This window comes from Myxine glutinosa, chromosome 10, assembly GCF_964187855.1.
Source record: "Myxine glutinosa chromosome 10, kmMyxGlut1.1, whole genome shotgun sequence".
NCBI lineage: Eukaryota > Metazoa > Chordata > Myxini > Myxiniformes > Myxinidae > Myxine > Myxine glutinosa.
In genome coordinates, this window is record NC_136270.1 from 107,398,460 (window position 1) to 107,414,291 (window position 15,832).

At 43.6% G+C, this 15,832-nt stretch overlaps 1 protein-coding gene across 1 annotated transcript in view; it reads left to right on the plus strand.

Annotated features, from left to right (window-relative positions):
* LOC137433877 (cohesin subunit SA-1) overlaps positions 1–15,832 on the plus strand; it is a 68,455-nt gene that overhangs the window by 17,874 nt on the left and 34,749 nt on the right. Inside the window, exons 7-12 of the mRNA XM_068126316.2 lie at positions 4,181–4,424; positions 6,025–6,176; positions 8,667–8,740; positions 13,363–13,486; positions 13,581–13,679; positions 13,768–13,847. Of these exons, the coding sequence (XP_067982417.2) occupies positions 4,181–4,424; positions 6,025–6,176; positions 8,667–8,740; positions 13,363–13,486; positions 13,581–13,679; positions 13,768–13,847 (773 nt within the window). The remainder of the gene's footprint in view (positions 1–4,180; positions 4,425–6,024; positions 6,177–8,666; positions 8,741–13,362; positions 13,487–13,580; positions 13,680–13,767; positions 13,848–15,832) is intronic.

Below are 15,832 nucleotides of genomic sequence, written 5' to 3' on the forward strand. Positions count from 1 at the left end.
AGTCTATATACCACACAAGGGTAAATAACATGACCCTTCCTGCCGCTTCCGTAGTGAGCGGATGTGCTAGTCTTACTAAAATGTGTAATTTGGTGTCTGTCTGTCCACGATGTATTCGGATGTTAAGCCTAAGTCACACATAGGCGGATTTGTCGGCGACTACTGGCGACTGGAAAAATCGCCACCACCCGCCGACAATCGTAATGAAACCGTAATGGACGGTCTTCTGTAGTCGTGGTTATCCTCCCCAAGTCGGCTGCAGTCGGCAAGAGCCGCAAAGGGGCAAAATATTTTTTTTTATGTTTAAAAACGGCGCGCTCAGTCGTCCTCGAAAAAAATCCGCCATGCTGTCGTGATGGAACCGCCATGCTGTCGTCGGTATCCGTAATAAGACCATAAAGCGGCCGCAACCCAGTCGCTCATAGTCTTCTGCAATCGCCCCAGCATCGCCCCACCAGCTAGCACGGCAGTGATGCGAATGCCATACGGCCTTCCTGCGGCATCTTCCCGACTACGGGCCGACACTGTTGCGGCTGCATATCGACTACAGAAGAACTGCCACGTCTCCCCTGCGGCTATGGGAGACCGACGACGACAGCAGTAGGACTAGTGGCGGCCGAGTTACGGCCATTGGCGACAGAAATACGACTGCCTGGCGACTGCATTACGACATACCACGATTCCATGGCAAGACAGGATGGTGTGAGGGTCTCCGTGGAGTGAGGTCCTGTGGTGTCGACAAGGATATGGCTTTATTGTTTGGACTTGGGACTTTTGGGAACTTTATTTTTGGGACTTTGGTCCTTTGGAAACTTTATTTATGGGACTTGGGACCAGTGGAAATAATTTGTTGGACTTTATTTCCATTCTCTCTCCCTGCAGAAAAGTTTGATTATTACATTACAATGATACATCTTTATTAACTTTCTTATTGTACATCAAACATCTTTATGCTTCATGTCATACATCATTGAAGTGAATAAAGTGAAATGTAAAATAGAGAAATAAAGATTAAAAAAGTTGTGTGAATCGTCTCCAATCGCCGGCGGTCTTATTGCAGTCTTGCGGACGTCGGAGTAAACCGCCACCGGGCCCCAATGCAGTCGCCGCGATCCGCCATCGGTCGTAATCTAGCTGCCAGACTGTCGCCACGCTGCCGCCGTGCATCCGCAATGCAGTCGTCGTCGATCTTCAACAGTCGCCATCCCACTCGGGTCGTCGTCGCAATGTGGCCGCCTGACCATATTTGACCGCCCGAAATCGCCAGTAGTCGCCGAAAAATCTTGATCGCCGACAGTCGCCAGTAGTCGCCAAAATATCCGCCTATGTGTGACTTAGGCCTTACTTATCCAATCTTAACCAAACTTGACAGGAGGACAAAGAGTCACACGGTGGAGGTTGTAGCGAATTAATTAGCCCCCCCCCCCCTCCCCAAGTGGGTTTTCCGCCTTGGGTAAAATCCGTATTATGTTAGCTACATCGTGGCGTTTTTCCATGGCTGCTTCTAATAACAAAAGTAATAACAACACGAGTGATAATAGCATAATATTGTTACGGATCGCGGTTAGATGTTATTTCGACCGAGCGGTGGTGTATTACCGCGACCTAACAGTTATTCCCCGACTAGACCCCGATTCCACCCAGACGTTGACCAAATCGCGCTATGCTAAATCAATGATGGAAAGGACACAACGACTGGGATAGATGAAACGACGCATGGGGTACAGTTCTCAAGACCTCCGGAGGAGGATATAATTACAGTGGGGGAGAAAAGGGGTAGATTACAAGGTAGTGAGGTAAAGGCACAGAAGAGATAGGCACTTAAATACAATCTTATTTTATCCCAGACAGACCACAGACAAACGGGACAAGGCTGACTTACACAGGGATTGATGGCAGGAAGGGACAGGTAGTCGATAGCACAAGGTGCACCTTGGCTCGGGGACAGGATCAAGCACGGTCCAAGAGATGCAGGGAGGTCTCACTGCGCTCGGAAGGGACGTCTCTCTTGCTTCAAGCTCAGCGCGCATCTGACGTCACCTCCCTCTTCCTGCGCATGCTCCGCGGGGAGTCACACGCCCTCGGCTGGTTGGCTCCGCCCCAGATGGGACCGGTCCGCCGCTTCCATTGGGTGTGGGGGTTACCGGGCTCCGCCCTTGACGAGGAGCTGACAGGGAGCCCCTATTTGGTAACCCCGTCGAGCACATGTTCGATGGCGGCTCGCTGGGAAGGCCTCATGCCCTCCCAACACCCCCTACCAACCAAGCCGGAGTGAGGACGCGCACTCCCTGTGCACGCCGCCGCCGTTGCTGTTGTTGTTGTTGTTGTTGCTGCTGAACCGTGAGGAAGAGCTGCGGGGAGGTATTGGGAGGTCCTAAACTTCCTAACGGTGCCATACAATCACATTCTGGTGCAACGAAGGGTCAGAATTAATGGAAACGAGTCCTTAACTGACATAGACTAAGAATAACTAGCAAGATGTCCTATAGTTGTCTTACATGAGATGCGGTGAACCTGGGCACGACATTTAATGGGGGAAATAGGGGGAGGTCGGGTCTACAGAGTGTTGTTTACAGAAAATGGGACTAGGGAATGGGGGATTGGGGATAGTTGGGAAGTATTGAGGAAATAGGGGAATATTTACAAGCGGATATGGATGGATGCAAATCCCATATCCGCAACAATATTAATGTTATTACAAAACTTAATACTAACAGGAAGAAAAAGACTTAAAATGTCATAGCCCCCACTGTGGTTTTAGTAATTTTGCTATTTTTTTTGTATACTGAATTGAGGCTCATGAAAGAGCTAACATTTACCCCACAAACAAATCAACCAGACAAACAAAACACACAAAAAGAGGGAGCGGAAAACAAGATGGGGAGAGAAGGGGAAGCACACAAACACAACATCCGAGGGCAGGGAGATGCGCGGAAGGGAGAGGGCCTGGGGGGAGGAGGCGTGGGAAGGGGGGGGGGGGAGGGAGAAGTATAAAACACAAGGACACCAAAGACTTCCAGGACAGAAGTTGGTATTTCAAAAGAGTGGAATTGGGGTGAAATTAGCGGGGGTAGAAAAGATCAAGGTTTTGGATGGGGGAAGATAAGAGATGGTGGTGAACAGCTGTTTTAAAGACCTGGAGGGTGGAGTGGGATTGAAGAGAGTGAGGGAGTTTGTTCCAGAGGCGGGAGAAAAGAGGAATGAAGGAGTGAAGGTGAGCAGAGAGTCTTGATTTTGGCAGTTTGACCATAAGAGGGTTGCAGGCAGATCTTGTGCGACCTGTAGGAATATTTGCGGGACAGAGCCCAGAGAGAGCTGGGGGGGGGCAAGGCCAGAGAGGAGTCGGTAGAAGACGGAAAGACCACCAAACCTGCCTGCGGTGAGTGAGTGAGAGGCCCTTGGAGTTAGCTTCATCGTGGGAGATTCCATCGCGGGCTCTCCTATACGAAGTTAAAGGCTGTCAGTCGGCTATCTTTGGTCGGATTACAAAACAAAATCTTCTGCATATGTATACTCTTTGTGCCAAGTTTGAACAAAATCGGTCCCACAATGGTTAATTACTTTCTAGTCTCAAGTGACTAATAATGACCTTCCACCATCCTCGAACACGTAGGATTAAGTCCAATGGGGGCTCATGATATTCCCACTCCCGAAGGTGTTTTTCCGACTTGAACAAATGCTGTGTTAACATGTATAAATAGCTTATCGTGACATTTTATGGGGGCACCCGATAAATATTATAAACCACTAACGCATTACCTTTTGAAACTGTCGCTACTGCTGCTTAACATTAAACTGAAAGGTTTCTCAGGGTGTTTCTTGTAGAGCGTCAGTTACCAAGTTTCTTGTAGAGTGCTTGCCATGCAAGCCAGCCGTTCATTAACGGTTTCGAATGGAGTGCTTGCTTGAATGCTTAAGCCAATTGCTGAGCACTCTACAAGAAACTTGGTAACTGAACACACACCTAACGTTCTTGAGGCCTGACCCTAGATCTACTGTAATCTATATACCCCAGAAAGGATAATAACTTGACTCTTCCTGCCGCTCTTGTATGGAGTGGATGTCATCGTGTATTAAATAATCTATTATTGTTCTTTAAGATGTCGAACACCAAGTTAAGTGAAAAGAAGCTCTTCATGCTGGCATTAAAAAGGTTTGCGCATTCTCTATTTTTCTTTAGATGGGTGCTGATTATCCTTTGGTTGCCACTGGATCTTCTTGGCGTCCATTCCGATCCTCATTCCCCAAACTGCTCCAGCAGCTTGCTCTCGTTTTGGGAGGCAGAAGCAGTGTAATGCACTCTGGTTTGGCTGGCTGGGGAGGAAGCAACACAGAGTTGGAATTGGCAGGAGGTCTGGTTTCTTTGTTGGTTGGGTTATCAGACTCTCAGGTTCGGGCTTTTCGACACACTGCCACGCTTGCAGGTAGGAGTTTAAAGATATACTTGGTATGAAAGAGTGATTCTATCTTCTTAAGAGTATCAGGCAGGAAATGATGAGTGAAGTAAAATGGATTAATGACTTCACTTTAGTGAAGTAGATCGGGATCATATCGGTATCTTTAGTGAAGTAGATCACTTTCTACAGTGCCTATAGAAAGTCCACACCCTCTTTCAAAATTTTCACCTTTTCTTGCCTTGTAGCCTGGAATTAAATTGCATTAAATCAGATTTTTTTCCCACCTTTATTTATACATTGTAACCCACAACTTCCAAGTGAAAAACAAATTCTACAATTTTCAGAAAATTAGTTAAAAATGCAAAACTAGCATATCTTGGTTGGATAAGTGTCTGCCATTCTGACTTGGATAGATCCATTCACCCTTCCATGACAACACAGCACCTAAAATTCAGTCAGGTCATCATCGTCAGTTTAAACAAGCCCGTGCCTCTGCAGCGACGTTTTTGTGAGGTGAGCCGATCCACGCTAGTTTGGTATAAAAATGTCCTGGTATCACACCACCATGTAAAGTGTTGGCTCTACACATCAAATGTACATGTTATTCCAATTTTCGAACACATTGCGTTTTTCGAAAGGTATTTACGAATATGATCATTGATCAGATGATTATCCGAATTGGTCTATAGATTTATTTACTTTTTTTTTTTTTTTTTTTTGTATACTGAATCGAGGCTCGTGAAAGAGCTAACATTTATTTCACAAACAAATCAACCAGACAAACAAAATATACAAAAAGAGGGAGCGGAAGACAAGATGGGGAGAGAAGGGGAATCACACAACCACAACATTTGAGAGCAGGGAGAAGTGTGGGAGGGAGAGGGCTTGGGGGCAGGAGGCGTGGGAAAGGGGGGGGGGGGGGGAGGTGGGAGAAGTAGAAAACACAAGGGGACCGAAATTAGCGGGGGTAGAAAAGATCAAGGTTTTGGATGGGGGAGGATAAGAGATGGTGGTGAACAGCTGTTTTAAAGACCTGGAGGGTGGAGTGGGATTGAAGAGAGTGAGGGAGTTTGTTCCAGAGGTGGGAGAAAAGAGGAATGAAGGAGTGAAGGTGAGCAGAAAGTCTTGATTTTGGCAGTTTAACCATAAGAGGGTTGCAGGCAGATCTTGTGCGACCTGTAGGAATATTTGGGGGACAGAGCCCAGAGAGGGCTGGGGGGGCAAGGCCAGAGAGGAGTCGGTAGAAGACGGAAAGACCACCAACCTGCCTGCGGTGAGTGAGTGAAAGGCCCTTGGAGTTAGCTTCATCGCGGGAGATTCCAATGATTCTGAACGCTTTGGTTTCAACAGCGTGAAGACGGGTTAGGTGTGAGGCAGGAGCACCAGACCAGAGGGGAGAGCAGTATTCCATAGAGCTGCGGATGAAAGCAATCTTCAAGCAATCTTCAAACTTCAATATAAACGTTGTGCTTAATATCATTCTTGACGAATACAGTTCAAGGCATGTGCCATATATTTTTGAGTAATAAAGTATGTGTTGACTTCTTCTTTTTCTTTTTTGCACAAAGATCAAAAATGCATTACATTGTCAGACTGAACCTTTCCTTTGTTTTTGGCTTGTGTACAGCATTAAAATTCATGACTGGCCTTGTTGGAGTGGCAGTGGAAGTTGAGAGAGTCCTACAGACGGTGCAAAGACAGCTGCTAGCTGAGCAGTCCCGTCCCGTTGCCCAACAAGCTACCAATAAGCTCCAGAACCTAACTACAAGCAAGGAAAAGGTCGATAACAATTTTTATGCATTTGCTAATGGGTTTTGGGGTTTCTTTGAAGTTAGGGTTTGTAAATGACAGTTATTAGCTCAAAATATCTATGTGGCTGATTTATGGACATGAATGCTCCATTTCTTTCTGCACAACTCCTTCATTGAATATCCCACACAACCTCATCTGTATAACTTGTTTGTCCTGGTTGGTGTTAAGATTTGGACCAGGACAGAGTTGGCGGACTTCTGCCAATTGGCGGAATTATGGGGGTTTTCTATCTTTGCTTTCGCCATCAAAGGTGGACGGAGGTTATGTTTTCACCATTGTCCTTGTGTTTGTTTGTTTGTATTGAACAAAATATCTCAAAGTTGTGCATGGATTCGGACGAAATTTGGCAGAGAGATAGCATATGTGACAATGATGAAATGATTAGATTTTGGTGAAGATCCAGATTCGGATCCAGCTACTAGAATTTTTAAAGTGATTCTTCACCATTTGGAAATGGAGCCAAAAACTATACATAGCAGGATATCTAAAAGTTATGGACGGATTTGGAAGAAACTTTGTGGAGAGGATGTGTGGGTGACGATGACTAATTGATTCGATTTTGGTGAAGATCTGAATATGGATTCGGATACGAGAGTTATTTAATTTTTAAGTGATTCTTCACCATTGAGTGATCGGGTGAAAAGCGATTATAAAAAAATAAAAATTATAAAAAACCACCTTTAGAGGCCATTTTTCCCCGCAAGCGGGGGTTGGCATTTTTCGGGAACCGTGGTTGTTGTTGTTTTTCGGTCCCCTTTTTGAAGCAATGTTTTACGGCCGGATGCCCTTCCTGACGCCAACACTTTTTGTCGCCTTTTACGACAAACAGGGAATTGCCAGTGAACTGGTACTCAATGACATATGAAAAGCGATTATATTGCATGATATTAAAAAAAGTTATGGACGAGTTATGACTAAACTCGGTGGACGAGTTGGTTCGGTGCCGAGAACAAGCCGATTAGATTTTAGTTCAGGTTTGAATCAAGATCCTAATGGTGATGGTGATGGCAAGTGGTAAAGCATGTGGTGAGGTGGAAAGAACTGGGAAGTGGCCCTGTGCTGTGTGTAGGAAGGGTGTCGGAGTGAACTCCATTCAGTGTACAATGTGCGCTGAGTGGGTTCATCAAAAATGTAGTGGTCTGAGAGGGTCATTAACCAGTGTGGCAGCTACATTCAAATGTAAGGTGTGCACAGAGGGAGCTGCAGATGGAGGAAATGTTGAGTTGGATCTTGGAGACGGCGTGAAGCTGGAAGGTGTGAAAACATTTTGCTACCTCGGAGACATGCTGAATGGAGAAGGTGGATCAGACTCGGCAACGGTTGCTCGAGTGAGATGTGCATGGAAGAAGTTTCGGGAACTGAGTGGCGTGCTGATGAGGAGGAGAGTGTCGCTGAAGCTGAAGGGAAAGGTGTATGCTGCATGTGTGAGAAGTGTTATGATTTATGGGAGCGAGACATGGGTAATGAACGTAGAGCAGCAACGAAGGCTGGAAAGGGTGGAAATGCAAATGGTTCGATGGATGTGCGGAGTATCGTTGAGAGAGAGGAAGACAAATGATGAATTGCGAAAGATGATGGGAATATTGCCTGTGATTGATGCTGTGAAGAGGAACAGGTTGAGATGGTTTGGTCATGTATTGAGGAAGGATGAAAGTGACTGGTTGAGAAGAGTGATGGAAGTTAATGTAGAAGGAAGTAGAGGACGGGGAAGACCGAGAAAGACTTGGCTAAAGATGGTGGAAGAAGAAATGCGGGCAAGGGGGTTAACAAGGAGAGATGCAGAAAATAGGGCAAAATGGAGAAGATTGTCATGGGGACCGCAAGGCTAACCCCCACTCTAGCAGGGAACATGGCCTTAAAATGCATGTTGTGTTGTTGTTTGAATCAAGATCCTGTCTATCATTGGGATACAAACCAAACTGTTCAGCCTGGCAGAGGTATGTGCTCTACTGAGTGCCGTTCTAGTTTTATGTTATGGATAGCAAGTGAATGAAGGAACTAGTGCATAGCCGCACAAGCGACACTCTCCCATCCCTACTTCTCTCCCACCCATACACATTACACATGGTGTAGACAGTTCCCAGCATCAATTCCTCCGGGTCTCGATGGAAGTGATGCCTCTAAGGCTCGCTGTCTGCACACACATAAAATCAAGGAAGGCCCAGCATCCTACTGTGGGAACACTGAGCAATCAATATACCGTATTGTTGATAATTGTGAAAATTTCAGTGGGGGGCATTGGAGTAATCCACGACCCACAACTGATGCCATTATGTTGATGCTCAAGCTGTATTTGGATTTATGAGTTGCAATTCATCAAGCCATATGCAAGAAGATTGCAAGTCTGTCAATAAATAGTGCTGCATTGTTTGCCATCTGTGTATTTGTAAGAGTTGTTTTATAGTTTCGTCAACATCTCTTCTGTTTTGCATTTTCTTTTTCTTTTTCTTTTTGCAGTTGAAGGAACATGAAGGTGAATTGGAGAACTTGATGAACACCATCTTCAGGGGAATCTTTGTTCACCGATATCGGTAAGCTTCCTCGCATTAAACTGATCCTTTGAAACGTTTGCTTTATTCTTTTTCCAAACATTATTTATGGATGGCTCTTTTCCAAGACCTTCAAAAGTACACCATTGTCTTGGAACTCACGACCATATAAAATTGTCACTCCTTTCTCTCACTGGTTTTTATTTATTCAGCCGAGGGCAAGCCGTAGTGATGGTTAGGTCGGTTACTCCTGATACATGAAACGCTCTGCAACTCATGTCTACAAAAAAAACAGACTTGCAATGCTGGCTGCATTTTCCATCCAATCATCATGTAACTGTTAAGAAAAAATCTCCATGTGTTACTCAAGCGGTCGCAGATAAAAATAACTGAGGGAAAAAAGAAAGAAAGTAGAAACTAGAACAATGCGACTGTTGCCAATATGCCTCCACATAGTCCCACAACTGGTAGATGCCATCGTTCACTGTCCTAAAAATATACAAGTTTGATTTAAATCCCTTCAGCTGTTCTCAAGTATCACATTTTTACCAGACATGACAGGTTTCACATCGATCGGTGAAGCAGTTTCAGACAAGGGATTTTTATATATTTTTTATATCGGCTTTCAAGCTAATATGGCTGCTATACAACATGACATATGACCTTAAACAAAATGTACACTGCATATGTATGGGTAGGGGAACGCGTTTGTGAAGTTTCGTGTTAATCGGATAAAGTTTGTTTTTCTATCCAAGTGGCTGCCAAACCACGTGACCTACGACATCATTTTCAAACTATATGCAACAGTGCTGTTAGATGATATTTGTAAAATTTTGCATCGATAGGGTGAGCGGTTTTAGAGATATGATTATTTAATATTTTCCTTCAATCCAAAGATCATGTGCATGCAATTTCAGATTTTTATGATATGGAATTTGATTTAAAACATTTTTGGCTGGTATACCACTTCACCTATGATGTCATCATTATCATGCTTTTGTTCCCCATTGGAAGTACTTGATAATGTGCCAAGTTTCAAATTTTTCCATTCGGCTGTTTCCACGAATTATTTTTTTAAATTATTTGCTTTTAATCCAAGTTGGCTGCCATAACCACGTCACCAATGACATCACAATTATCATAAAAACATTCTGCATGGGTGTCACTCCTACCCTGAAAGTTTCGTTTCAATCGGACATATGGTTGCTGAGAAAAATGAGGTTTAGCCCGAATGGACGGACAACCCGAAAACATAATGCCTTCGTCAGCGGATGCATTAAAAGGTGAGGGCCTTGCCGGCATTGCACAACATGGTCAATGATAGTTGATAGCCCTACTACTAGTTAAACCTCCCTCTATGTTATTATTTATTTAGGTTTATTGCTGGCTATAGGGTTCGTTTCTACAATTGGTGGCCCTAATTTTTATGGTACCACGAGCATCTTGTACTGCAAGGAGTACTAAACCACCAGTCCACCATTTAGGAAATAACACTCCAAATATCCAAACTTTATCAATTTCCAAGCTGTATCTAGCTGTATCTTGCCTGTTTGGACTTTCAGAATGAGATTTAGCATCAAAGAAGTGAATGAAGTGAAAGTATGTGGGGTTGGTGTCATTATTTAATCTTGACCTAATCTTGAAGGTCATGACCTAATTAGTCGTTTTAACCTTTTTTCACCACAACTCTACTACAGTTTGTCAGATCAGAAATAAATTACTGTCACTAGATAGTTTAGGGAAAGCCACATTTACGTTTAATTTACATCATACCCCTCCAGGTTAAAACTCACTCAAATGGTGCTATTCAAAAAACTTTTTTTTTTTTTTTTTTTTTTTTTTCTCATCACTCAATTTTGCCAATGTGGAATGTCAGACAGCTTGGCCTTGCAATACGTTTTTGCATCATAATATTGTATCTGCAGTGAAATTGTGCAGCTGATATCTGATTAGTGTCCTTGACCTACCTTTTTTCAGATTGTGACCCAATGGACAAAAAAAAAAACATCTTTTTTTACCATAACTTGAATAATTTTTCCTTCAATTTTCATTGATTAGGTTAGGATGTAGATGGGGACACATTTTCTTTATTTATACTTATATTTATATGGTGGTCCCTGGGGTTGGGGGGGGGGGGGGGAGAGGAGATATGGCCATCATTGGATTGCAGGCCAAGGGTAAGTCTTGGGTGATTGCCAGGGTAAGCTTTCCCTGACCTCTTATCCTTGGCGATTGCTTTATGATCACAGATAACTACACAGTGGCCACAAAGTCCCTATGCACACAGTTAAAACTTATTTAGAATTCATCTGTATGCTCCCCTCCATTCTCCGCACAAATTTGAATTTTTCTCCATGTTCTTCTGGACATCTTCGATGTTGAGGGTGGAAGGTCATAAAAGCAGCCCCTGACAGCTGTTTTGAGGTCTTCAACTGTTGTTCGGCTGAGATGAGAAATTTCCTCTTTCACAGTGCCCAAAGCGAGTTGTCACATGTTAAGTCCGGACTTTGAGGAGACCACACTATCTCAGATCCATGTCCAATCCATCGTCCACTGAATTTGCCGTCGAGATATTTTCTAACTACGAGAGCATAATGTGCTAGTGCACCATCTTGTTGCAGGATAGCTGTTGCCTCGGCCTCTCACGCAGTTGTGGAGCAATCCACATCTGAAGCATGTTCAAACTAGAATGGCACTCGGTAGAGTGCATACTTCCACCAGGCTGAACAGTTTGTTTTGTATCCCACTGATAGGCCGGATCTGGATTCGGACCTGAACCCAGATCTAATCTGCTTGTTTTTGTCACCTAACCAACTCGTTCACCAAGTTTATTCATAACTCATCCATAACTTTTTAAAGTATCATGTTGTATATCTCTTTAAGCCCGATCTCTCAATGGTGAAGAATCACTTGTAAATTAAATAATTATCGGATCCGAATCCATATTCAGATCTTCACCAAAATCTAAACGATTCGTCCTTGTCACACACCCAACCAAGTTTCGTCCAAATCCGTCCAGAACTGAGATATCCTATCTCCCAATGGTGAAGAATCGCTTTAAAAATTCTGCTATCAGGATCTTCACCAACATCTAATCATTTCGCCCTTGTCACATACGCTACCTCTCTGCCAAATTTCGTCCGAATCTGTCCACAATTTTTTGAGATATCTTGTTCACAAACGGACAGACAGACAAGGGTGAAAACATAACCTCCATCCACCTTTGGTGGTGGAGGTAATAAGCGGTGCGATTGCCACTTGTATCGAAAATATATGGCCCGATCAAGTGATCTTCTGAAATTGCTGCCCACATCATGACATGAGGATGCTGTTCAATTTCCTCAAAATGAGGATTTTCTTTGCACCAAAAATAAACATTTTTGGATCGATTGCTGATCGTAAATAGCATACTCATCTGGAAAAAAGAAATACGCTTCGTCTTTATTTGTTGGTGGGAAATCGCTGCAGAAGAGTCTTGCTCTAAATCAAGTCAAATCAAGGACACTTCCTGTTGAAAAAGCCTTCTTCTTCCATGCCCGCATCATGTCATGCGTAGGAGCTGGCTTATCCAACCTCTGTGAAAATCTTGTCCTTGTGTCTTCAAAACTTGCTCCTTCTCACGTGCGGTCATGAATCCAAACACAAGTAATCAGTCTCTCCTCTGTCGTGTACTCACTGGTGTCTGTCATGCTGAAGCCGTACCTGGAAAACAAATAAGTAACAGAGGACACAATATTATGTGCAGGGACTTTGTGGCTACTCTGTACAGTGCCTTCATAAAGTATTCAAAGATCATGGGTCAGATTTGAGGATGAGACGGTGGTGCACTGCTTTTGTGAAGTCCTTGAGAGACTGAGGCAACAGCCTCTGGAAGGTTGTTCCATAGATGGGAGAAGCGAGAAACGATTTGAGGTGTGCATTCGGCTTTGCTTTTGGAAATTTTACCAGAAGGTGGTTGCTGTAAGAATGCATGAATCCTGGAGTTGCTGGGGAGGTTTGGTGGACAGAGGACAGATGGAGCCATATTGAAGAATGCACGGTAGAAAGAAAAAAAAGACCACTGACCTGTCTGCAATGAGAGCAGTCCTTGGTCTTCCGTCTCATCACGAGAAAATCAAATAATTTTTGGAGCTTTAGATTCCACAGAATCCAGAAGAGACAGATGTTATGTTGGAGTGCCAACACATAGCACAGAGCATTGCTCCATTGAACTACAAACAGAGGCCTTGTAGATTGTGAGTAGCTCTGATTTTCTAAGGAAACACTTTGATCAGTCTACGGCTGGCTTTGGAGGCCAGTTGCTGTCGAGGAAGGATTTTGATATCTATGTTGATTAATCGAAACTGATTTATAGACTCGCACTTCTATCGGTAAACGTATCAAAGCGACCAATATATTAGGGTTGTGTATAGCCAATGTGTTCCTTTCCTCATGTAGCCTTGCTACTCTTTCCTTCCATACCTCGTACCTCCCTTTTCAATCGCAACCGCCATCCCCTCATTTTTTTTTCCCCTGCTTGAATGTACTGTATAGCCCTTTTTACCAAGACATTCTCATTGAATCTGGGAATGGCATAAAAATTGATTTATACCCCAACTTATTTTGCTCCTGGTATTTTGTCTCTCACGTTTAACTTAAAAGGCGATTATGCATTTTTGCTTCAGTGATATCCTGCCAGAGATACGTGCCGTTTGCCTGGAAGAGCTAGGCTGCTGGATGACTTCTTGCCCAGATACTTTCCTGACCGATTCTTACCTGAAGTACCTTGGCTGGACGCTCAGCGACAGGGTGAAAATACAATTCTATCGTTTGCATACATCTATCTTTAATCACGTGTTCTTCCCCTGACATTGCTGACTGAATTTGGTTCATTTATTCTCAGCATGGGGAAGTGAGGAAGAAGTGTGTGGCATCACTGCTTGTTCTCTACTCTAAACCAGAGCAACAACCTCGCCTGGAATTGTTCAGCCAACGCTTTAAGGTATCGATTGTTTGGCTGGTTGGATAATTTGTTAAACTCTGTCCTTTTTTGTGAAAAAGCGGGTGATCCTTTATCATTTATATTGCAGGAGAGGCTGGTAACCATGGTGATGGACCGGGAACCAGACACGGCTATGAAAACTATACAAGTGCTCAATGACCTGAGAGAGTAAGTTTTTAGATTTTTCATTTCCTTCTTCACGACTACAAACTATCCAGTATCCTTTTTTTTTTTTTTTTTTTTTTTTGGCGTATCTGGAATTACAATTCCAGATAATCATGGGTAAAACTCTTTGTGTATATCACGGAGCTCCGTATTTTTGTAACGATCCATACAGAGGTTTCTGTATTTTTGTCATCGTTAAAGCATGCCACGATTTTAGAGAATTGATGTGCTATTCCGATATAATGATTCGTTTCTTAAACCACATCATCTGGACCGGGGTGCATCATGACCACGATTGTGAGTTACAGCCATGGTCGTTTTTTGACTTATTTTTGTAGATGTTATCCGATAACAAAAGCTTGCTCGTGTGTTGCCGTGATCAGATGTCTGCCAGGCAGGAGAACGTCTGTCAGTAAATACGGAAATAGCTTCCATTGTGGATTTCCCATTGTTGTTCACACCTATAAACTTCATGGGAAATACCGAAGTGCCGTCTTTACATGTAAACACAAAGCAAAGATGTGGTTCTGCTGCACATGAATACGCAACCTGATGTCTGTTGGTTGTGGTGTCGTTTATGAGAATGAGACATTGATGTGCTATTCAATGAGACATTCAATCTCAACGAGGAATTTTGGTGCAGGAGAAGGTCATTTGGCCCATCATGCCTATCCTGCACCACGACCACATTAAATAAATCCGTCAAGCTCTTGACTGTTTCACTGGGAGGAGGAAAGTGCGGCAGGCACAATGACGAGTGTTACAAATGCAAATAAAGTCAATACGGTATGTTAAATCTTGTGTATTACGACTTGCAACTTTCCCTTGTACATGTGGCACGGTCTTACTGTCCCCCTGATGGGGGTTGGGGGGGAGGAGAGTGGTTAGCATTGTTAATTTCACCTGTCTCTTTTTGGGGAACATTACCAATTTAACCTCTCCTGTGGATTTGCCACTAAAGCCGCACCGAAATGGTTTCTCACGGAAACAGTGCTAAATCTACAATAACCGGTCACCACACCAAACATGTTCCTACAGAATAACAGTTTATTATCAGAAGGCATAGGACGACAAAACAGAGAATCCCGGGGCAAAATATAGACAGACTTGAAAACGGGCAGATGAATAAATAAATAAATTACACTCACGATCCGATAACGAGTTAAGTATCTACCAAGTAAATAAATTAGCAGAAAACATATAATGGGGCAGTAAATGCTCTGCTTTACATTGGAGCAAGAGTGATTACAGGACCTCAATTACAGGGTTTGTATGGGTCATGGAAATGCTGGAAAGTCATGGAATTTAACAAAACTAGCAACGGTACCCGCCCTATGGGCGGGGCTTCAATTGGGAGGCCCAAATGAAAAGGCTAAATATCAGAAATTGAAGGCTTTTTTTTCTTTTAAAGGATTTATATAAACATCCGTTAAATCTCGATCGGTGCAGCCGTTTGTGCAGCACCCGGGAAAATAACGTCATGCGGGAGCAAGTATCAGCAGGATGTGGCAGTGTGGGAGTCCATGTTTCTGATCCTCCATGCCGAAGTAGCCCACCACTTCTCCAAGCATTCCGCTCTTCAGATCCGCCATGAGAGATTTAAGCTTGATACTGAAGACGCGTGCAGTTAGTCCTCCCAATGTCGTATGTACTCCCAATACGTGTTTCCTTCATTGTAAAAACTTCCAAATCGACAGTTAAAAGGATTTTGAGCCGATCGGTGTTACGGCCTTGGCAAGATCGATGGAGACAGCGATCTGTTAGCGTATACACCGCCCAAATAGCTATGTGGAATTCTCTCATGTAGAGATTAAACTCACGTCATTTGAACTTTGGCCGAGGTCATTATTTACTTTTACTGATGTTTATATACGAATCAAAAAGAAGATAATTGGTTTTGGGTCGTCCTTTCCACATCGTGGGATTGTAAGTTGGAGAGACAGCCGTGATGGCGGGGAGGGGCTTGGAATTCTCTCAAGCAGGGATTC